This window comes from Athene cunicularia (genome assembly GCF_003259725.1).
Source record: "Athene cunicularia isolate RWA chromosome 9 unlocalized genomic scaffold, athCun1 chr9_part1, whole genome shotgun sequence".
Lineage (NCBI taxonomy): Eukaryota > Metazoa > Chordata > Aves > Strigiformes > Strigidae > Athene > Athene cunicularia.
This window is the reverse complement of record NW_020799110.1, coordinates 18,234,084-18,257,444: the sequence shown is the minus strand read 5'-3', so window position 1 is coordinate 18,257,444 and position 23,361 is coordinate 18,234,084. Positions and strand designations below refer to the sequence as shown.

At 35.8% G+C, this 23,361-nt stretch overlaps 1 protein-coding gene across 2 annotated transcripts; it reads left to right on the top strand.

The window, feature by feature from the left end:
* Window positions 1-15: 15 nt before the first annotated feature.
* On the top strand, window positions 16-22,510 carry DAW1 (dynein assembly factor with WD repeats 1). Of its 2 annotated transcripts, none has more exons than XM_026855339.1 (13): window positions 16-89; window positions 1,339-1,411; window positions 4,209-4,353; window positions 7,610-7,668; window positions 8,337-8,459; window positions 10,112-10,211; window positions 12,803-12,910; window positions 13,854-13,960; window positions 17,134-17,236; window positions 17,635-17,749; window positions 18,809-18,885; window positions 20,810-20,972; window positions 21,636-22,510. In XM_026855339.1, exons 1-13 carry the CDS (start codon window positions 50-52, stop codon window positions 21,668-21,670), a joined length of 1,248 nt encoding a protein of 415 aa, XP_026711140.1. In that variant the 5' UTR covers window positions 16-49; the 3' UTR covers window positions 21,671-22,510. The 2 variants fall into 2 exon arrangements, with proteins under 2 accessions (XP_026711140.1, XP_026711139.1); XM_026855338.1 differs by having other exon boundaries at window positions 21,632-22,509.
* Window positions 22,511-23,361: the final 851 nt, after the last annotated feature.

Sequence of the window (23,361 nt, the reverse complement as noted above, 5' to 3'; positions counted from 1 at the left end):
CGGGGGCTGCCGCCGCCGCCGCCGCCGCCGGAGGAGGAGGAGGAGGAGGATGAGGCTGAGGCGGCTGCTGCTGCGCTACTACCCGCCGGGTGCGGAGCGGGGCGCGGGGGCCGGACCGCTTCCGTGCCCTGTCAGTCAGCAGCTGGTGCCGGTTCCCTGCCCTGGCATCAGCTCTGCCGGCATGGCGGGGCCGGGGCTGCGGGGGCCTCCTGGGAGGGCGGTTCTCCTCGGCTCTGTCACGGGCGAGGGTCGGAGAACGCGGGGAGATGGCGCGCCTGCAGCTGAACCGCCTTCGGGCGCGGGTGTGTCGGCACGGCGGGTGGTTGCGAGCCTTGCAGCTGGAAGCAGCTCAGGGCCGATCCGGGCTGTAACTGATGGCTTAGCACTGCGAAATCAAGGCAGTCGCATTCGCATCGCGGTGGGGAGTTCAAAAGTGACAGTAGTTGGCAGGAAAAAATGTATATGCATGATCAAAAGGGTTGTTTAGGAGAAAGTTGTCACATTTCTAACATTTTCTTTCTTTGTTTAGTGAATTTTCTGAGCAGAGCCCTGCTTTCAAAAGCTGTGCTGCTAAATTGTCTTCAGCATTTATCATGAACTCAATCAGGAGACTTAATGAATTTTCAGAAGTGAAATAAGATAGAGATGGCCAGCTCAGGAAGTGTATTTTAACAATGGCTTTCTTTCAATTTAACCACATTTCATATGGACTTGGTAAAATGTAAAATGACATTAAAATTCATATAAATTATCATTTCACACAGAAAACCAAGGAGCATCCAAACTTCTTAACAACTTTATCAAAACAGGAAGCAATGTGGTTAAACATTTTAATACTTCAGCTCAAGTAGAAGGTGCAGAGGTGCCAGAGCATGGCTAGAAATGGAAAGTGTGTTATGATTTTCTATATGTTACTGCACACAGGCCTTTGCAAACCCTGAAACAAGTATAATAGGTTTTGTAAAACGTGTTTTCCAGGCTTCTTGGAATACCAGACTACAGCAAATACCTTCAGGACAGCTGCTTTGAAAATAGAGCTGATGAAATAATTCAAAAAGTTGTTGGGGAGAAAATAGCTTGTTCATTTCTAGAGTAGAAAAGGGCTCATAAATAATGTTTAATATATTTTATATAAATATATCAGAGTTATTCATCACCCTTGCAACTCTCAAGAAGAACAGCCAACCTCCTTCTAGTTCCAAGAACTGGAAGTAGGTCTGCTGCAGTCAGTGGAGCAATAAAAGCGGAAGCACTGCTGTCTACAGGGCATGTTGCAAAATCCCAGACATCTGATTAATACCTTTTTATCAACTTTTTTTTTTTTTTTTTAAAAAAAAGGAATTATTCTGGATTATATACAAGGTGGTGATCCAAAGACCAGATCTATAGATCTACTTGATCTTAGACCTGAGTAAGTATGATACTATTTCAGATAACAGCACTCTGCTGTTTCATAGCATGCTTATATACAACTGTATTTGATTGTTTTAAACATAATTGAGGTCAGCTATGTCTTTGTTCACTAAAACACACATACAGAAAAGAAAATAACATAAATCATTCTCCTACTATTTTAAATGCAGAATCTTGCATTCCATCTAATTATTAACATCATGCTTTTCTGTTAGGAGAGCAAATCTCTTTCTGCTTATAGAATTATGATTATCAAGATGCCTGCACAAAGCCAGCAGAAAAATATAGCACTTAACATTGTAATGTGGTGAATGACAGCTAGTTCTTAGGTCCTGTAATAGTCTTTCTGATATTCAGAAAGTCTGCAAAAAGTGGGTCTAACTCAGCCCACAGTTACAGTGGTTTAAATGATCTCTGTTGAAATTACTAGAAGTAACAAATACACATCAGTTCAGATCTCTCCTGTTAATTAACTAATCCTCATAACAACCATAGGTAAGGTGGTGTAAGATAGGCAAGTGATTCCTTATCATATGTTTGTGTGGAGAAACTAAGTATCTGCTTCTGTTGCAGTAACTGAACTTTTACGGGTTTTTTTGTGAACCTAACTGCAGTTGGCTTCTTTGAAGGAACAAGTAAAGAGTGCATAATGTGATTTTTCTAGTCTCCTACAGATGATGAAAGAAATTACAGGAGCATGATATCTCTAAAAATCTGGGATTGGCCTAACTGAAGAATAAAAAATACAATGTATTTCAAAATCAAGTTTACATTTAAGTTTGATAGCATATCTTTAGGTAAGACAGAAGACAGAGGTCACTTCATGGAGGAAGCAAGTGAGACTTGCTATGTGGAGGATGATACTCAGTCACATCTGCCTCTGGCTTTCAGAGACTTGGAAGGTGCCAGTCTGAAACTCTCATCTGTAGGCCTTGTGAGGAGTAGGATGAATGTGTTGTAATGAAAAAGCTGACTTAACAAGTTACTATGCTGAATTAGGTTTAATGGTGTTATGTTTAATTTATGCACCAGTACTTGAGAGGTTATTTGGCTATTTTGTGCTTTTTATTCTGTTTTGCCAGAATATAATGGCATGTCACAGAATCAGAATCATTTATGTTGGAAGGGACTTCTTATGACCATCTAAAGCAGGGTCAGCTAGAGTAGGTTGACCAGGACCATGTGTAGTTTGGTTCTGAATATCTCCTGGATGGAGACTCCATAACGTCTCTGTGAAACCTATTCCGGTGTTTGACCACCGTCACAGCAAAAAAAGTATATTTTTGTGTTCAGATTGAATTTCCTGGGTTGTTTTTTTATCACTTGTGCTTATTGGCTCTTGTCCTCTCAGTGGGAAGTACTGAGAAAAGTCTGACTCCCTCTACTTCATTCCCACCCATCAGCTATTTGTACACATAAAAACTATGGAACACTTCACTAATTTGCATGTCTTATCTAGTGGATTTTTTTCACAGAACCTTTTGGCTGGCATCAAACATCACACAATGATTATCAAGTTTTATTCAGTGCTCAAACTATTTCTATTCCTTTCCTCCAGCTAATGTCTTCCTCTAGGCACCCAAAAGAAAAAATGTGAGAGCCTCAGTATGGTTTTGGTCATAGTAGTCAATTTACATGCTCTACTCAGCCAGCTCTGGTAGGAAGAGCTTAAGACAAATAAAAAAAATGCCACCATTAAATAAATTGCCAAAATCCATGGAGTTTATTCGGTCAGAGGGCATGAAGTAATATGATTGTCTCAATACCAACATTGATATGGAAGTGTCCTTGCGTGTGGGCCAAAGTTAGTAGACAATGTAGGCTGCACATGTAATATGAAAAATCCAAATTTAAAAATTACTGATTTCTGTCTACCTTGAACTGTCCAGCTTAATACTCTGGATAGAACCTAATGAGTCACTTTGTGAAAGAAAAAAGTTGTCTGGTATTACTTAAAAGGAGTAATAACCACTGAGAGGATACTAATTTATGGGATTTTTATTAGCTCCCAATCAGAGGACTGATATAGAAAATCTCCTTTAGATTGCAATGAATTACATACTAACAGAAATGCTAAGCTTTCTTGCTAGGACTAGTTTTGTGTTTGTTGGTGCTTTGACTGCTGGGTATTGTCAACACTCACTTTCTCATGGGTGGACAGGAACCAGAAGTTTATCTGATGATATGAAGAGATGATCCAGTTCCACAGAGTAGCTGTGAATCACTTCCTGGGAGCTCCGTGGACACTAATAGACTGCAGACCACGTTTGTGGAAGCTGTTATCATAACTAAGAGTATATATAGGAACAGACATAGATTTGTGAAGTCACAGATCGGTAATTTTTAACAATTTCCATATATAATTTATCTTATTGCTATTTCATGGTCAATTCTCTTGGAATTTATGAAATTCCACTGCAATAATTTAGATATTTATCCTAAAACTATCAGGTTTTGGATACACATCTCCCATGTCTGACCCTCTGTTGAAACCCTTTGAAAAGGTAAATTTCATGCTAAGCTAAAATTTTTGAAAGTTAAATCTTACTGAACAACTTCAGTAAGAGAGGGAAGAAAGTATAGAAACCAAGAAAGTTTTATCTACACTTCTTTAAGCTATTACAGAATGAGGTAAATGTATATCATTTAATTGCTTACTTCAGTTTCTCTGCAAATAAATAATATTCTCAGTTTTAAATTTTTAATTATTGCCAGAGGATGAAATCTGGCAGGTTTGGCTTTTTGATTTTTTTGGTGTTGTTTTGTTTTGTTTCTTTTTTTTTTCTGATAATTAGCACAGATGTCATAGCCTTAGTAGAAGAAATTCAAAAACGAGAACCTCTCATCACAGTTTCATACAAGGAACATGTCATACATTTAGTACGAAGATTGCAAGAGAAACTAGGGGAAAAAAAGGATCACAAGTTCTATCTTTTTAAGGTCAGTGGCATCTTTAAGATAATTTTGGGCATTTTGGGGGGTTTCAGTTGTGATATGAGTATGTTTTTACTGCTGCATATTGTGCCTGAGAGCAAAATGTGGACTTTATGACCAATTTATTGGCTCTTTTCAATCACCTCTGTGCTGTTTAGAGTGACTGAGTGTGGCCTGGTTATGTCTGCCAGGAATTCCCCCAAAAGGCTGGGAGGTGTAACTGTTCCTAGACACTGTTTACACAGGCTTATATACAAGGGTGTGTTTTGGATGGAGAGAAATAATTCTCTTATTTGTCAAATAAGATTCTGTGGACCAGCAACACCCATAGCTGAGTTTCAACAAAACCTGTACATAGACCCCAAGTAAATTAGCTGTTGGGAAAGACCCCAAATATTTTCAAACTCTTGTCTACTCGTTCTTCATTTTGTAAAAATGTTGTGGGTTATTTAATGCGTTCTGCTACATAGAGTAATACTGGTTGTTATCACTTTCTGCCATTACTATTATGTTTGAATATTGATAGTTTTATCTTCAGTACAGACAGCACTCTACAAATTTGTTTTAAATGAGTAAGTTTTTTAAGGACAACTATTAGAATAACCTTTCAGGACTTCAAATCCAGGATTCATTCTGTCAGAAGAGAATAGGTTTAATTGTGTTTAACTGTGGAAATAAAAATAAAATTGCTTCCAGAGATTGCATGTTGCAATCTGAAATAATTAAATATTTCGTATAAAGATTACGAAATATCTTTATTGTGTCAGCAGATGGCAATGTGTAGCTGCTAAAAATTGCAGGTCAGTGCTCTGTTATTGATTTTTACCTTAAATTTAGAGAGAAAAGGGAGAAGTTTTGGGTTGTTTGGCTAAAATAAACCCCTTACATGTTGCTAGATATAACTTGGGTTCTTTTGACCAACAGTACACATCTGGGAGAATTCTACAAAGATCTGTGTATTTAACTTGAAAACGGAGCTATGTAATAAGGCATATTAAATTTAAAATGTTTCTGGTTTAAGGTATGCTCTTAACTGGGGTAATACCTTTCACAATATTTAAAAATTGTTCCTCACAAAGACTGATAAATCATTAAATGTTTGTTCAAAATTTAATGTAAACAATGCATTTGTTCTTTGGTATAGTGCCATGTTTGAGCTTCTACATTTGGAATCATTAAAGGCAGGGAAATCCAGTCAGTGCTGGCTTATTTCCTTCGCTCGAGAGTAGTTAGAAGTGTGTGAAAAGAACTTGGTTTATATTTCAGTTCCATTTAAGGCTTGTAAATGAAACATGAATATCAGGTGCTTCTGTGATACTAAAATATAAGAGGTGGGTGGGAGTGAGTTTTGTTTTTTTTTTTTTACCAAAAAAGTTCCATGTGTTCGCATTGTTTGGAAATTCATATTTTTTCCTGTTGCACTGGAGCACAATCTTAAATGAGTGTATAAACCTGTCTTTTTGTTATTTCCAGTAATTATGGTGATCATGGTGTGTTAGGCACCGTGCAGAGAAACAAGCTTTTGTAACGATTTCTCAGGTTTTAAACTATTACATAGCAATGGTACGCTGTAGTGATTTGCAGATTTTTATTTTAGAGACTGCTGTAGCAGACTTTGCAGAACCAAGGTACATTTTTTTTTTTTTTTTTAATATTGTCTTAGGGTTTGATTATTGTATCATTTGCACAAGCAATTCTTGATGGCTTAGAGTTCTGTGGATGAAGAAACTGCAGCACTGGGCATTGAAAGAACAGAATTAGTCCCATGATCTGAAATTGAATGTAAACCCATCTGGTTTTCCTCCCTTTTTTTCCTAATTGTTAAATACGTTTGTTGTTCAGAGCCTGCATGGAGCCCTAAAGATGTAGGGATCAAATTTCCATAAATTTCTGCAATTATCCATTCTCATATGCAGATATTTGTATACTGTGGCTGATTTAAAAAAAAAAAAACCAAAATGTTTTTGTCATTTCCACATCTTGATTGCCCATTCCCACTGGTGTAGCTCAAAGTACAACTTGTCTTACTTTTTCTATAGAGAACAGAAATTGCTGTTTCTCTAACATAAAATAAGTTTTCTGTTTCTTTCTCTCTCTGTGTCCTTCACTTGACCATTGTTATTTCTATTTTGATTGGTCCCTGCTCTTCTGAGTAGAAGGTCTCTAAGATCCTTTAGTTTTCCTTTTGTAGTCAGGCAGCTGAGAAAGCTAGAGATAAGAACAAAAAGTTGAAGCTCTTGTAATAATATGTCAGTGATTAAATGGCATTGCTCATAAATTACTTCTTAATTCTTACACTACAGAGAAGACCTAGTGGACCACTGCTGTATTTTTAACATCCCTTTACTTCACTGTCAGCAATTGCTGTGATTTCCCAGGTTATGATTTTGTTATAGTTTAGACTTGAGCAGAAGCCAGCTTGTAATAGGTGAAAGTTGTTCAAATGCAAACCCTGTTATGCAGTAGCCAGTTTATTAAAACACAAACCAGATATATCTTTTTGGGTGATTTTTCAAAGTAACATGGCATGCTTTCATTGGCAGTATCTGACACCATTTTCACCAATGTTTAATAAATGTCAATATGTATTATTACAGCTATGAGATAATTTACATGAAACATATATACTGTCTGATTAAAGGACCTTAAGAGCAATGTTAGAAGAACAGTGAGCTCCATAATCTACAAAATACAGGCACACATCATATTTTAAATTCCCTTTTTGAATTTTGTCCTGATAAATACCTTTGTTATGGTTCTGCATTGCTTTTTTGTCATGACCTCATAGGATGTAGATGTAGTTTGTTTCTGTTTTTATTGTTTTGTAAAACAAAATCATATACTAGCTGAAAGCATCCCATAACTTAGAAGGCTTAAAATACTCAATTCAGCTGGAGCTCTTGATTCACTATATAAGGCTTAGTATTGGGATTTCTTTCATCAGTGATCTCAGGCATGGTCTCCTCACTCATTTGATTTTGCCCTTTCAGCTCTGGTCAAGGGTTACTTTGCTGGTCTCAGAGAGGGTAGAGAAAAATCAAACATGGGGGAAAAGACAGTTCATTCAAGTAAAATATAAATTTGAAATCGATACTCCAAAACCTGCTGAGGCATGGGGGATTTTTTTAGTTAGGGATTAATGTATTACATCTGACAGGAGGAGGAGAAAATATTAACCTGTTGAATATTTTGAGCAATTGTTTTGGGGTTTTTATTTGCATCAAATGTTGTTTTCTTCTCCCTTTCCCTGCTTCTATTTCAGGTACTTAAAACACATATATTGCCACTGACTAATGTAGCATTTAACAAATCTGGTTCCCGGTAAGTTGTTTTCAAAGTCAAAATACATAATCACTAATTGAAGTTTTGCATTTTAAAATGCAATTTTAAGGAAATTTCAGTGCTCTTATCTTGCCTCAAAAAGAATCAGCGGTGCTGCTTATAAGCAGCTTCAAGCATGATTGAGGATTGGGTTTCAGGCCTCTGTGGGAGAAGTAAGGGGAGATGCAAAAAGGTAGCAGGTGAGATTCATCTTGTGTAGTTTTTTCTTCCAAGGTGGTAATTTGTTGACAATTACCATATTTCAGAAAAAAGCATCTTTATGGCAATAAAGTGAATATTACTAAAAGCTAAATGAGTCTTTGACATAAATTCATTTGAGACTTCCACTATAGTGGAATTTCATGTTAATTGAAATCACTGTGGGCATATGCCTAGTAATTATTTCCTTCATGTTTTGAAAGCAGTAGCTTGCTTTCTAGTTGAAAAGCATTAAAGATTAGAAAGAAGGTTTTTTTATGAGTAATATTTAAAAAAAAAAAAAAAAAAAAAAAAAGGAACCTCTATAGTCATTAATCTATATTTTTGAAAGAAAGATTTAGTGTCTGAGACAGTGTTATAATAACTGAAATCTGTGGAACTCATTTGACTATGCACCAGGACCAGTGAATTACTTACTGTATTCAGATATTAATTTCTCCTTGCTTTAGCTTTATCACTGGAAGCTATGACAGAACCTGCAAAGTATGGGATACTGCATCAGGAGAAGAGCTATGTACACTGGAGGGACACAGGAATGTTGTTTATGCAATAGCTTTCAATAATCCCTATGGGTAAATATATTTTCTCTTAGTTACATCATAATAGCTGATCATTCTCTTTTGCAAATACGGAACTGTTGCTCAAACTTTAACATACATTACCTCAAATTGAAAGAGTTCAGAAATTGTCTCAAATTCTGAATTTGTAAAGTTCACCTATAGCTAATCGCCATGGCATGACACTGCATGTTATTGTATAAGAAATACATTCAGGCATGTTTTCTGCTATAATTTAAAAAATAAAATTTAGAAAGTGAAAGTGTAAATTTCGTTAGATATTCAGTGTCTTGAAAAATACCTATATGGGTCTGACAGATTTATTTCAATAATGTCTTTGTGATCAGATTGTGTTCCAAATGTTAATCATTCTTTACTGCCTCCATGTAATTGTATACAATGTGTACTTATGACAGCTTGTGTTGTTTTAGTTCAGGAGAAAGAACATTACTGTCATAACAAAAGTGGATTTTTCCATTTGCTATTACACATTCATTATTATTTAGGACATGATTTAGAAGTGTCACAGCTGTTGAGTAATTTTTAGAAAGGCCACAGGGTGCCGCTGTTTAAATGTCAAATATAAATCTGTGCGCGTTTTCTGCAATAACTGTTAGCCCTAGGTTATTGCCTAGGTTAACTTCCACCTGTTAGGTGAAGGGATTTACGTGTTAGCTACTGAAGTTTCATTATCATTTGCTTCCTGAGGAAGTTGTAGTGTGTAAGTAAGCCATTTTGCTTCACTGCAAAATAAGAGAAAAGAATTCCTGTTTTTATATTAAATCACATTACTTCTTTCACTGTCAGATGTCCTATTTATCTGTTAAGCAATATACAGTTAACATCAGGAAATAAATCTTAAAGATTTCTTCTCTTGAAGATTTGATACTATTTGGAGCATCATAATTTCCTTCTAAATGAAAAGTCTTTATCTAACTTAGAACCTGCTATGTCAATGTCTTCTATTCTGATATTCTTTATTTTTAAAAAGTAATTAATGAAATTCTTTTATATACTTTGAAAAAAACTATTGTATGACAAAAATCTGTGCAAAGATAAATAACTGTAGACTGTAACATAAAAGTGGAGAAGTAATACACAGCAAGCAAAAACCTTCTGAGAACATTGAGCTACTTTAAATTAAAAGTTCAGCAAGAGAAGAACTTTTTTTTTTTCTGCTAATCTTCAGATTTCGATACAGTGTCCCATGCTACATTTTCTGGGTACCTCACTCCAGTCTTGCTCTAACTGCAGTTGGTCACAACACTTAAACTGATTTCAGTGAGAGTGAGTTCGACCCCTGAAATTTGAGTAAACTACTTACAAAAAGTTTACAACTGTTTATAAACAGATGCTATCTGGTGAAATGGCATAATTTTTAAATACATCTGGAAGTACAGTGGATAACTTCATCCTTAATGTAGGTCAGTTGTGAACACTTCTGTGCTAATAGGCACAGTGGCTCTTTTAGAAACTGATGATGTCTGCTAATGTTTCCCCTTAACGTAACTTCTGTTTGAAATCCTGCTCCAGGATCTTGTAGTGAGGCAGAATGCACCAAAATGCGTGCAAGCTTCGACAACTGGGTATTATTTCTGAGAGTTCTACTGTCTTTGAAGTCAGAGGGGTTTTTTTCTAAATAAAAATGACAGAATTTTTCCATTTAGTGACAAGATTGCCACTGGATCTTTTGATAAAACCTGCAAACTGTGGAGTACAGAAACAGGCAAATGTTATCATACTTTCAGAGGACATAGTGCAGAAATAGTGAGTACTGATGGATGTTTTTTATTCCTTTATGTTTCCTCATACCATCATGAATGGTTGTGGGTTCCAAGCCCCAGTGAGCTGACGCTGGAAGGGGCAGCTATTCTGCTGCATCTATGCACACATTCAGATATTGTGAACATTTCTGCAATACAAGAAAAGATAGCCTGGTGGTTCTTAAGAAATAAAACCAAAATGTTATATACAGTTTGAAATTATATTTTTTAGTTTGTTTCAATTTCCCTTGTTTACTAAATGTTAAAACATTTTTGAAGACTAAATAATCGGAATTTTCGATTTATTGCACATAGTTATGTCTTGATTTGTCTACATATCTCATTTTTTTTCTGGCTATCTTGCATTGCCTCTCATGTTTGCAGAACTAAGTACACAAGAACATCATTGCTTGTATCACTGTCTTTCACACTGAGATCTGTACTTTATGTACAGGACAAGTTGGAGCCATAAAAGAATGAATTTCTGAAATTTTAAGTGTGTTGACTGGGAACATGTGGGATGCTGAAATGTCAAAGATGTATGAAATGAAAACAGTTATCAGCTTAAAAATGGTTTGTTTCCTTTTTAATGCACTAGGAGCCCTATAAGCAATAGCAAGTATCTTGATGCACAGCATCCAGACTTAAAAGATCAGGGCAAATCCACTGAAACTCTTAATTTCAATGCAGAATATATTTTTTAACAAAAATAGCTATACAATCACTACTCAATAAAGCATTTCTGGAAATTGTTTCTGGAAACAATTGGATTTTAATTTGTAGATTGCAAGGCCTGTAGTGAGCGTAAGAAAATGGTGGTTTGCCTTGGTAGAAGGTGAGGTTGGTTTCAGTGGGTTTTTGATTCTCTGGGTATTTTGAAACAGTTACCTCTGACAATAGAGAACCTGTTTGCTTATTGAGACAGGTTGCAGTGATTTTGCTTCTACTGATCAATTTAAGTTTTTAAAGGCCTCTCGATTTCTTCTGACTTCTGTAGGGGTTACTAATAGAGTATTATGAGTTGTGGTAGCAAGTAATTAGTAGAAGATAATAGCCAGGAAAAATAATGTGTTTCTCTGAGACCTGTTTTTGAAAGGCCATTATTGCATATCATACATTGCTGGCAAAGGCATGTCCACAGTTATTCAGTAGAAAAAAAAGAAACAGACATAGTGAAAATGCACCAGTGACCTCAACTACCATTTTCCTTTTTAACATGGCACCTCCTATTCTTTATTAACAGAACAATCATATTGAATAATTAGAATGGGAAGATGACTACATGTTTTTTTTTTTTTTTAATGTGAAAAATTAATTAAGGAAGCTCTTGAGCTTTTGTTCTTGTTTTTCATAAAAACGTATGATGCTGTGGGAACACCCTTGGCAAATGGCCTATCTGTTAAGATAAGAATGTGAGTGTACAGAGTGTGTTAGTGGGTACACAAAACTAACTGGAGTGTCTTTGCCCCAAACTGATCAAGTTAAGGAGGAAGCCTATGAAATGATAATGTTAGGGCGGACTGTCGGTCAGATTGAACAGTAACTGGAGAATCTCAAAGAAAATTTTGAAATGAAGTAGAATTTTGAAATAAAGGAATAGAAGGAAGTAGAAGAAGATAAAAGAAACAACACACTTTATAGCAGGGTGGGAGAGATATTAGTCTGGAAGCAGCAGTTGTCAAAACCTGCTCTGGTGCTTCCAGAAGTCACCCTGGGCATCACAATCTGTGCTTAGACCAGAGAGCACAGCCTTCCTTTTGGAGATACCATGAGGAGTCTGTATCTGGCTAGTGGGTTGCTCAGTATGGAGTTCAACAAAAAGGTGCAGTTGTGTCTTCCCACAAGATGTGCATAGGTAAATTTGGATGCCTTCTCTCTGGCATGTGGATCAGCAGATTGTAGGAAGTGGCATGGGTTCAACTAAAGCTAGAGTACTCATGTCTCCTAGGAGAGGTGTGCAATTAGGGGAACACATACTCCTAGAAGAGGGTATGCGTCTGTAACCCACTCATCTTCTTGCAGAGTGTGCATGGAAGAATGTGAAAGTGTATGTATGACTAAGACTTCCTGGGGTTAGAGGAGGAGGTTTAGAAATTTGTAGATGTTTATTAAGATTGCATAAGTTTATCTCTTGTATTACAGATACTGAATATGCTGTTCTCTGTCAGTTAACTATGCACTGTTAATAAATTAACAAACTGCTTCAGTCTTGATTTTCATTAAAACTTTGTGAACTAAGTAATTTCTCCCTGTGACAAAAAATGAAGCACCTAAATAGTGAATTTTAATCCAGGCTCAGAAACCATAGAGGAAATCTTCCAGTAAGTCTTGTTAATGCATTGCCATTGCAAAGCAGCCAATTAGTCCATTTGATTTGAGTAGTTATCCAGAGATATGTGATAAGGATTTGTTGCTCTTCTAGTGAGCTGTTGGAAGAACTCTGCAATTCTGTATGCCATAAAATATTAAGTCAGACTCAATACTGTCTTATGTAAAAAGAAGACATACTTGTCATGTTTAAATTATTAATTTTTGAGAAAATATATATAAATACTCTCCTTTCTTACTCTTTCCATCCAACATTTCTTGCTACAGGTATGTTTATCATTTAATCTTCAGAGCACATTGCTGGCAACTGGAAGCATGGATACCACTGCCAAATTATGGGATATAGAGAAAGGAGAAGAAATAGTCACTTTAAGTGTATGTTTGCCTTCCTTATGTTTTTAAAGGTGTTCCTTGCTTTCTGTTTCAAAGCAGTTGCAGTTTCTTTTACCAGGTGGTCCCACATTGACTGCAGTTATAAAACAAATTAAGGAAAATTTAAGGGAATGATAAAGTATAAGAATAAAGAATGTTATAAGAAGTCCTACTTATCAAGACACAGATGTTCTTGGTTCAGTGACACTACTTGTATAGATTAGAATGCCTTCCATCACTCATTAAAACATGTCGCTATACTGTAAATTATGACCTCCTCTGCATTAACATAAAGTAACTCTAAGAACATTAATATCAGACCCCTTATCTGTATGGATCTTCTTCCTGTAAACATAAGCAGAGAACAGCCATCCAATTATCTCTTGTGATGTCTCTTTGCTCTATGCAGCTTGCTGGGATTCCACGGGTTCAGATTGGCCTGTGGCATAAGCTTCCTTTGGTGTGTATGGCCTATAGAGTGAGGAAGGCATTTTCTCTGCCTTGACTTTCTCTTCCTCAGAGCAAAGAGCAGTGGAATGTGCGAACCTTTAGCTTCTAAAAGTATGCTTACATTATTTTTTTCAACCCTCTCCACCAATGACAAGCTGTACTGTAGTTTATTGTAAATAAATACTCTGATTTCAGTATGTATTGGTGAACAAATGTGACTCTGTTTAAAGCAAATATAGAAAATGTCCAGTGATGTCATAAGTGCGTAAGTGCTCACTGCTCAAGTGATGTGCCTGATTTTTTGCACTTTGGATATTGACTATTCTGCAGTCCTGTAGATCTTGTCAAAATTGTGATCTACTGGACAAGAAAGTAAATAATGTATTGAAGGGTTATACAAGGATTATGCTGCTGAAAAAAAAAGCTACTTGTTAAACTACATTAATGGAAAAGTCATAATTTACATTCTCATACTCCTTTTAAAATATTCTCTTAGGGGCACTCAGCAGAAATTATTGCATTGTCTTTCAACACCACAGGAGATAGGATTATCACTGGCTCCTTTGACCATAGAGTGGCAGTGTGGGATGTTGGCACTGGCAGGTACTAAATACCATTTTACATTGCATGTTTTAATGACAAATGAAAGAGACAATGTTGAGCTACAAATTACAGACCTTGTATTCTTGCTTCATTTAGAGTATGCTTTCTTTCATCTTATCATTTGTTGCTCCTGTTCCCTTAGTTCTGAAAAGAAATTCTGCTCATGAAATCCTTTTTAATATGTTTTTTGTTCAAAATGTCCATCTTATGAGCTCTGAGGATGCAGACAGAATGGACAGATCCTGTGTTTGTTGATGATGAATTCTCCAAATAAGAAAATATTTTATCAACGTGGAAACTCATGATTTGGAAGGTGTCTAGATTGAACAGACAGTTTAACTAGAAAGACAGTTTCTTTTATGTCATAGAAAATAGTCTGGTCACATTGTCTTTAAAACTATAGGGGGTCTGTTTTCATTCTCACAATCCTTTATGTCAGTATAAATTTATAAAGAGGAGAAAATTTGGCCCATCTGACTGCAGAGAACAGAATGTCTTGATTACGATGCCAACAAATAATAATGTAGTAGCTAAATATGAACTTGTTGCATTATCCTCATAAATCCACTTGTTTTTTTTCAACTGGAAACTCAGTATAAGTAGAATAATAAAATGATTGCCCTGATTACTGACAAAGTAATTTATGAAGATAATGGTTCTATTATGTTTTCAGAGGTCATGCCTTTTTTCTTTTTGTGAGAGCAAGGGGAATATCTCTGAAATTTATATATAAAAGGAAAGTGTGTGTATAGTGGTGTCTTGGGCTAATAAACAATGTGTATCACTTCAAAATGAGAGTAATCATGTGATTTTAAAAATAACGTACACAGAGTACATCCTTTAAGGCTCAATCCTATAAGTTTTCAGCTTATTCAACACCAGCAGTTTAATGTTTGGCGTGTAAATATTTAGGAGGCACGCACTCATTCGGCAGCTTGGACCTTTGGATTCAACTTCGTTCAGCCTGATGTTCTTGCAGATATTTTTGTTTGAAAACAGCCGCTACTTTGAGCGTCTTGTCTGAGCCTGCAGTGAAGTCAAAGTCTTCGGATTTTCATGTTGCTTTCCTTTTTTTCTAAGATATTAATGTGGACTTCACATCAGCATCAAAACCAGGAAGTGGAATATGAAGGCGAAAATTCTCATTTAAACACTGGCAGCCCTGGTAATTAGCTAGTGGGCAATATAATTGTGCCAGAGCCAGCATTCAGCCTTTTAGATGGCTGTTGGGCATGTCTACATTTAGTAATAATGAAAAACTGCAGTCACAAAGAGTGAGCAAATCATGCTTTGCTTTACAGGTTCAGGTAGATTGGCAAAAATCTTGTATGTGAGGTTGTGTGTGCCTGTCTTTTGCCATATGAAATATATGAGAAATTCTGCTTTCCTAATTCGAGTTTGAACTTGATGATTCTTTTTTCTTCAGTTTTATTCTGGGTAGGTATCCAGAATTGTCCTGAGGGAAGTTGATGTAGGAATAAGAAATCTCAGAAAGCTTCAAAAAAAAAAAAAAAAAAAAAAAAAAAAGAGGGGGGGGAGTGGGACATGCTTTTGTAATACAGGTCTGTTTTTCATCAATAATTTCTCCATGGCAGATATGGTCAGCTATAGTTTCATTGAAGGTGTCTGCAGAGCTTCATTTGACAAATCCACAGCTTGTAACTGGGGTCAGGAGTGCTGGACACCAGGATGCTGAGAGAGAGAGTGTTTCTTCTTATCTGCAATTATGGTGCAAATATTAGAGCATACATGTATTAAATTTCATTGGAAACTGAAAGCTAAAGAAGTATTATCATTACTGAAGCTGATTTTTTTAAAAAAAAAAATTAAGTGGAAAATTTTCATGGCATTTCACAAGCCTGTTTTCTGAGTTCTTTCTAATTATGTATGTGGTAGTGGTTACTGTGAGATGTTTCACACATTGCTATTTATTTTGCTTATTGATCGCATATATATGTTGAAGCTTGAAGCCTGGACTGCCTTTCTGAAATTTGGAAATTAAAGCTTTTAAATTTTAAAATAAACCTTTTTTCATTATTAGGTATTTTGGGTATTAGGTATTACAATAACAGCAGGCTTAATGGCCAAATAATATGTTCACAAAATTAAGAAGTTTTCCACTGTTGTTTTCTGCTTGTGGATTTTTGGTTTTACTGTAAAAAGGTCTACACAGTACAGAACTCACAGTGTTAGAAAGTAAAAGGAGTAATTCTGTAAAATGACATGAGTATAATCAAGTCTTTGTTACCATAAAGAAATAGAAAAATCAATTACTTAGGAGATTTGCTTTGCTGTTCATTTAACATATACATTAATTTAGCTATCCTTATATGTCTTATCCAATGAATAAAAACATTTCAGTCACTTAAACTCATTTAGTTGTTTTTCTAGTTGTTAGTTTATCCATTAGTTAAAGCACTTTTCTATTAATGATATAGTGATATTAGCATTGTGATAATAACATAATTTACTAATCCTTTTATATATATATGTATAAAACAATTAATCTTTTTTAGGGTTCATTGCCTTATAGGCCATTAATTCATAGGAAGCAATAATGGCTAATTGTACCTTTTTTATTCAGCTAAAGCTGAAGAATTTAATGGAGCTAGTATTGCCAATCTTGTGCAGCAAGAAGTTTAGGATTAATGAGGATTAAAAATCATATTTCAATTTGGCTGTCATTTGCTTGTTTCTTGGGAACATGCTCACATTAAGTACCTGATTAAGTTCCATTTGATCTTCAGTGGATTTTATAAAAGGTTTAGATTATAAGGAGTTTTAAAGACGTACTGTTTACAGTTTGTTGAAGTAGGATAATGCAAGGGTAATGTGGAGAAACTGGCTGTATGTGCTTCGTATGTAGATGAATATGGAAATCTGTCTCTGGCACTGGAAAGTCATCACATTTCACTGGAAATACATTCATTAAAATATTTTTGAAAGAGAAGGGAGGACTCTTCCATTCTATTGTTTACTGTCTTTCCCACAGATAAAAAATGGAATTGTTGTAGTACTAGAACCTTAAATGAGCTGTACTGCTCCATTTAATTGCTTTAAGGGATAAAATGGTGAAGACTTGACACCTTAACTATACCATTTTATAAACTATCTTATAATTTATATGTGTATATCAAAATACACACCAAAAATGTAAATTCTCCTTTTTGTAGGATATTACATACTTTAATGGGTCACCGAGGAGAGATTAGCAGTGCACAGTTCAACTGGGACTGTTCTCTCATTGTCACTGGATCCATGGACAAAACATGCATGGTAATAAAGTGGAGTGTGCACCAAATACAGATACTTGATATATAAAAAGATATCATTTGTAAATGGAATAGCGTTGTTTTAAACAAATACATGTAATTCATTAAAGAATTTAGAACTAAGTGCAAAACCTCTAAGCTTATTCATTTCAGTGAAGTCCAGTTAAATAACAATATATATTTTAAGGCTCATTTAGGCAATACACTGAAATAAAAAAAATATAGGACTTCATTAAACTGACTAAACAGTAACTCTTTATTGATTTATACCCAGGTTTCATGTTAATGCATTATCAGACATCAGAAATGACCTATACATATTGCTTTATAGATCAACTAGATATCTATCAAGTAAATTAGTCAAAGTAAGAAAAAAAAAATTACCCTTATTTATCTATGCAGCTTTGGAATGCTATGACTGGGACACATATAGCAACTTTAATAGGTCACAGTGATGAAATATTGGATGTCTGCTTTGATTATGCTGGCCAGCGTATTGCAACTGCTTCTGCTGATGGTAAGTGAAGTGACTGAGACTGCTATAAGAATTGCAGTAGTAGCATGAAATACCTTTGTCCTTTTCCTTTAGTTTTGCTTTGAATGTAGCTTGGTGAAAGGAGGAGTATCATGGCTCAAAAGTACAGATCAATGTTTGTTCTATTATAGAAAGTTTGGCATTAAACTTAAGAAGTTTTCCCCAGTGAAAATTTTCTTCTTTTTCACACTTTAATCAATCAACATGTATTTCCCTTTTAACTTCAAACTTGCATGTAAATATTTCACTTGTGGCTGGAAATGCATTTTAAATGTTTAGGTAAGTACCTTTTGAGTGAAGTTTGATTTGGGTGCTCAAATTTAGGCTTAAATGAAAAAAGGCGTTGGAATTTTAATGGTGGATTTGCTACTAGGCTTTCCAAATGCACGTCAAGAGAATACACAACAAAGAGGTAGTGAAAGAAGCAATTTTGTTATTGGTGTGCTGCAGTTTTGCATGCTTATTTTTTTTTAATCGCAATAAGTAGTTTTTTGTATTCACCTGCACAGTGTTGTGTTATAGTGCATAATGACAATACCATATTATTTTTTACATGCTTAAGTGTTTAGATTTGTACTTTCAGAAGCAGGATACCAGACTGGATGGAGGGCACTGTTTGGAAATGTTTTGCTGTTGTTGCTGAATTAAGACATAAGACAATGTAAAAAGTTTCCTGAAATGTATTAATAGCTTATTAAATATAATTAACAGCTTAGTAAATAGAATGAATATTTGAAATATAATGAAAGCTTTTTGAATATTTTGTACATGCCTTCTGAAATTATAGACTTCAGCAGTCCATGTACTTTGTGGACATTTGTATTCACATTTTAGAAGTTTTCCAGCAGAAACCATTAAAAAGTCAACCTTTTCCAATCAGGTTACAGACTCTTTTTGACATACTTTATCCTTTTGTTAAGATTGTCTTCTATTTTGAAAACAAACCTGAGGATGAGGTCCTTCCAACTGTATTAAAGTGTTCTTATTGAAATGCATGCTTAAGCATAACAATCAAAAATGGCTCCTAATCTCCTACTACAGGATCAGCAAGAGTCTATAATGCAGAAACGAGAAAGTGCATTGCAAAACTAGAAGGTCATGGCAGTGAAATTTCAAAGGTAAATTTTTTGTGCTTTGCACCTTTTCTTATTTGATTACTTGTGACATCAAATCCACCAGTTATTCCATGACACAGGCATACTGTTAAAGAATGTGGTGGTAAAATCATAAATATTTAAGATTGATAGTTCTTATTAAGAAGTTATCTTTACTAAAAGAACATTACATTTGACTAAAAGTTATCAGTCAATGATTATTTCCAACTCCCCCTTTCTGAACGAAGATAACCCAGCGTGTGCTACTCCTACAGGCTCCACCAAGAGCCATCTCTCCATATTTTCATGTTATTTACTATTTGATTCTTTAGAATTGTGGTAGTTAACTGGCTACTTAAGAAGTCTGTCCCTCCCAGGGATGGATACCTGGCTTTGTTAACATTGAAATAATTGTTTTTTCTAACTTCTTTCCTTTTTCTGAAACACTACACAGGTTGGGTCTACACAATCACTTGGCAGAGAACAGGGGAGCAGAGAAGCAGATGCTGTCCAAATGTTCTTTTACAATGATCATAGTTATCAGAGCTTCTGCCTGACGTATCTTAAATTAAGTCCTTGTAGTCCCCAGATTCTCTGACAGAATAGACACCAGTTTTTTAGTTTCTTGATGATGTGGCTGATGTGAGGCCATCACCCTTATTCCTTGCTTCTATCAGATCTACTCCTCTTTTTTCATTTCTCTGCACACCTGATTTATGGAACGGAAGAGAAAAAACGTATTTCTGTGGCAAAACACATGGAGACTCTTGTTTTCAAAACTGCATAAGGGACGTGGAAGTATAAAGCCTGTTTCAAAAATGACTTGTTCATGAGGAGTGTGGTCCTTGCTTGCTGGAAGGCTTGTCTGGCTCGATTTTGAATTCAGTTCCAAATACATTTAATACCTCCAAAACTCTAAATCATTTTCATACTTTGCTGTTTAATGCTTGCAACTTTTCATTATTCTTTCAAGTACATAGTTTTCACTAGCTTCCAGACTAGTATGCTAAGTCTGTGCTGCTTTTTTGGATGTATTTTGTAACTGAAATATTAATATTTTGAAACTAGAATAGTTCTTAGTGAACAATACTCACATGCTTTCATTGTACTGATTTGACTATTATAATCATTCTGCTCAGAGAAGGAAGCTCACAAGGGCTGATCTTAAACCCTTAATATAAGTCACTGCAATGTTTCACAGTCAATGTAGATGCACTGAGGAATGTAGTCTGAATACATACTGACATGTGGGTGGCTTAGGGACAGCTTCCATCAGGGTCCTTAGTGGTGGTATGATTTCTTCGCTGGAAGCAAGAATCTGCTCATCTGGGAGCATGCTGAAAAGTCAGAATTATTTCTGCAGATGTTCTGTGGAGCTGTGATCACTTGGGAAGGTTATTACTTAGAAATCGGATTTCTGGGGAACAGACATTTTGCCCTCAGTTATTAAGCAATTTTATGTTCTATAATAAACCTGATATTGTCTGGTTACTGCTATAAAAATATATCTGATGATCTGGAAATGTATGTAATTTTTGCAATGAATGTTTAACAAATATGAAGACATACTACAGAATGAGTTGTCTTCAGTTGAAGTTTTGATATTACAGAAACATATGTTGTTTGATATAGAAATCTATAAAATATGTATAAATTTTACATTGGAATAATGATAACATTTAAATAAAGTTACAGTTGTAGAGCAATTGTGATTTGGGGGGAATAATATTCTGAAGTCTTGATCCTATAGTAAGGTCATTGTATATAGAACTTCGTGCATACACACAAACTTCAGCCATGGAAGTCTGCCAGGGTGACTCTAGTGGAATATACTTAATTTTAGATGAAAAGCTGAATACAAGAGTTACTGCTTTCTGTTTTCATTTTTAAATCACTACTTCCTTTTCTAGGTGTATTGACTTGCTACTTTTTTCTAAATTTTTTAAAGGTTTGTTTTAACCCTAAAGGCAATTGTATACTAACAGCCAGCTCCGATAAAACAGCTCGACTCTGGGATGCTGCTACTGGACACTGCCTTCAGATATTAGAGGGTCATACTGATGAGATATTCTCCTGTGCTTTTAATTACAAAGGTGATATAATCATTACAGGTAACTAATATATTCCTTTTTTTTTTTTTTTTTTTTTTTTTCTTTGAGAGACATTTGACATCTTGTTATTGTAAAAAAAAAAGAATCTGAGAAGTTTCCTGGGGCCATATCCCAAATTCAGTGATTTAAAATACAGTCAAGAAAAGCTAGAAACTCCCTTTTGAACTGAGGCTTAAGTGAATATGGCCAGGAACAATCTGTATAAAGTCATGTGCATGCCCCACCATCTCTCCTATGGGCATGTACTAGTACCAGACCAGTGACTAAGCCATTTTCTCGTGATGCATTACAGTGAGGGAGGCCTGGATGAGCAAAAGGTAAAGCTTTTCAAATGGGAGCACACCTTTTGTGTATTTGGCACTGGCCTCTGTTCAGGTTTCCTTAATTTCAGACAAAAAGTCACAGGAGTGAGAAAAGACATGAACAGAGTATTTGTGACTGCTTTGATCTTTTGATTGAACTAGCAAATATGGGATGCAGGATGATCTCAGCTAAAAATATTGCTGTAGGTTCTGCTGTCTCTTGCTAGTCATGCATAGAAAAAAAAATTCTGTGGCTCCTCAGCATTCTGGGTAGATTGTTGATGTAGATGTTAACAAAAATGGATAAACTGTGTGATACAGCTAAATTATTTATTCACAATGTGTATTTATTACTAGGAAGCAAGGATAACACCTGTAGAATATGGCACTGACTGAAGAGAAGGAAAAATCCGGTTTGGTATATGCTTACTTTTTTGAGTTTCATAGTCAATAAATGCAGTCTTTCAGATCTGTTCTCTTCTACCCTTTGTTTGCCTTCAGCTTTGTGGAAATAGAAAAGTTACCTAGATTCTGGTAGGTTTGACTTTTCTGTTGTCTGGTAGATATGTAATTGCAAAATACTAGAAGTTGGAAGGGACCTCTGGAGATCATCTAGTACAACACCCTGCTCAAAGCACTGTCAACCAAGTGGGCTGCCCAGAACTGATGTGGTTTTGAATATCTCCAAAGGACAGAGACTCCGTAGTTTCACTGGGCAATCTGCTTTGTATTTGATTACTCTTACAGTAAATAAGTTGGGGTTTTTTTTCCCTATGTTTAAAAAGAACATTTTCTTGTACTACAATTTATGCATGTTGCCTCCTCACTGGGTACCTCCAAGAAGATTCTGTCTCTGTTACCTCAGATACCTGAGAGAAATCATCATTAGTGTGAATGAATTCAGTAGGATGGCCCCATTTCTTTCTGTGTCATTTTTGACTTCTAACCCTTTTAATAAAAAAAATACAGCATTATAGCAGTCTCAGCTTGAGTGTGAAAGGGGTGGTGTTATGCACTTGCTCTGAGTACTTGTTTTAAATTTTTTGTTGTGTAATAAAATATTGAGCTAAAATTCCAGTTTCCCTACTTGTAATACAATGTCCCCTTGGAATTTCTGGAGAAACCCAGCAACTGTTTGTGAACTACATGCTGTAATTAAACTCCCAGTCATGACCCTCTCATACTTGCCCACATCTTTCCATTCATTCCATTCCTTTCTGCTCAGCCATCATTCTCCCATTTTCACCTGAGGTAAAAAAAAATATGGGTAATGACTCCAACTCTGAATCCTGACCCAAAGATTATGGCCAGCCTGAAGAAGCCCTGCACACAAAAGATTTGGAGCCAAGGATCATGATGTAAACTTGAGAAGTGGATGAGGAATTCCTGCAAATGATTTATGACTGTAGGATGAGCTCTCATCCAGGCTTACCTCTCATCAGCAATTGCTAACAGGTTTCACCTGAGCAGAGCTCTCCCCACTTCCTAGCAGAGCACCTGAAATGGCAGTGGCTCTTTGCAGGGAAGTGGCAAAAGGGTAGAGCTGAGTGGTCTTTTCTAGCAGCTTTGGAAGAAGAGGCAAAGAAGGTAGGATTGAACAAAGTATGTGTGTTGACTGAGAGAAAAAAGGAAGGAAGGAAGCGTGCAGCAGAGAATGAACTTGGAGGTATTTTGTTTATATTGTATATCTCTGGGTGGCTACAGGCCTGACTTCTAATTGCTGAATTTAATAGGAAGCTAGTAATGCTGATGTGTTTTGACTATCTCTGAGTGCTTGCCAGCGTTCTTGGGTGAAAATGAAGAAGCAAGAGTGCCTGTCGTGACTTGGCAAATATTCTGATAGTTTCAGGTAGGGTCATGTTATGGGAGAATGAATCAGTGTGCTGTAGGTCGTTTAAAATTAAATGTTTACCAGTAGGCAATATGGCTGATATTAATGTTACTGTAATGTGTGTGGTGTTTCCTGTTGTCTTGTGCAAAGACTTATGATATCAAAGGTGTATCTCAGCAACCCAGAATTGAAAGGGGCAAGAAGGGTAATGCAGCTCTCTGTTACTTTAGAACTGCCCAATGTCTCTAGACCAGTT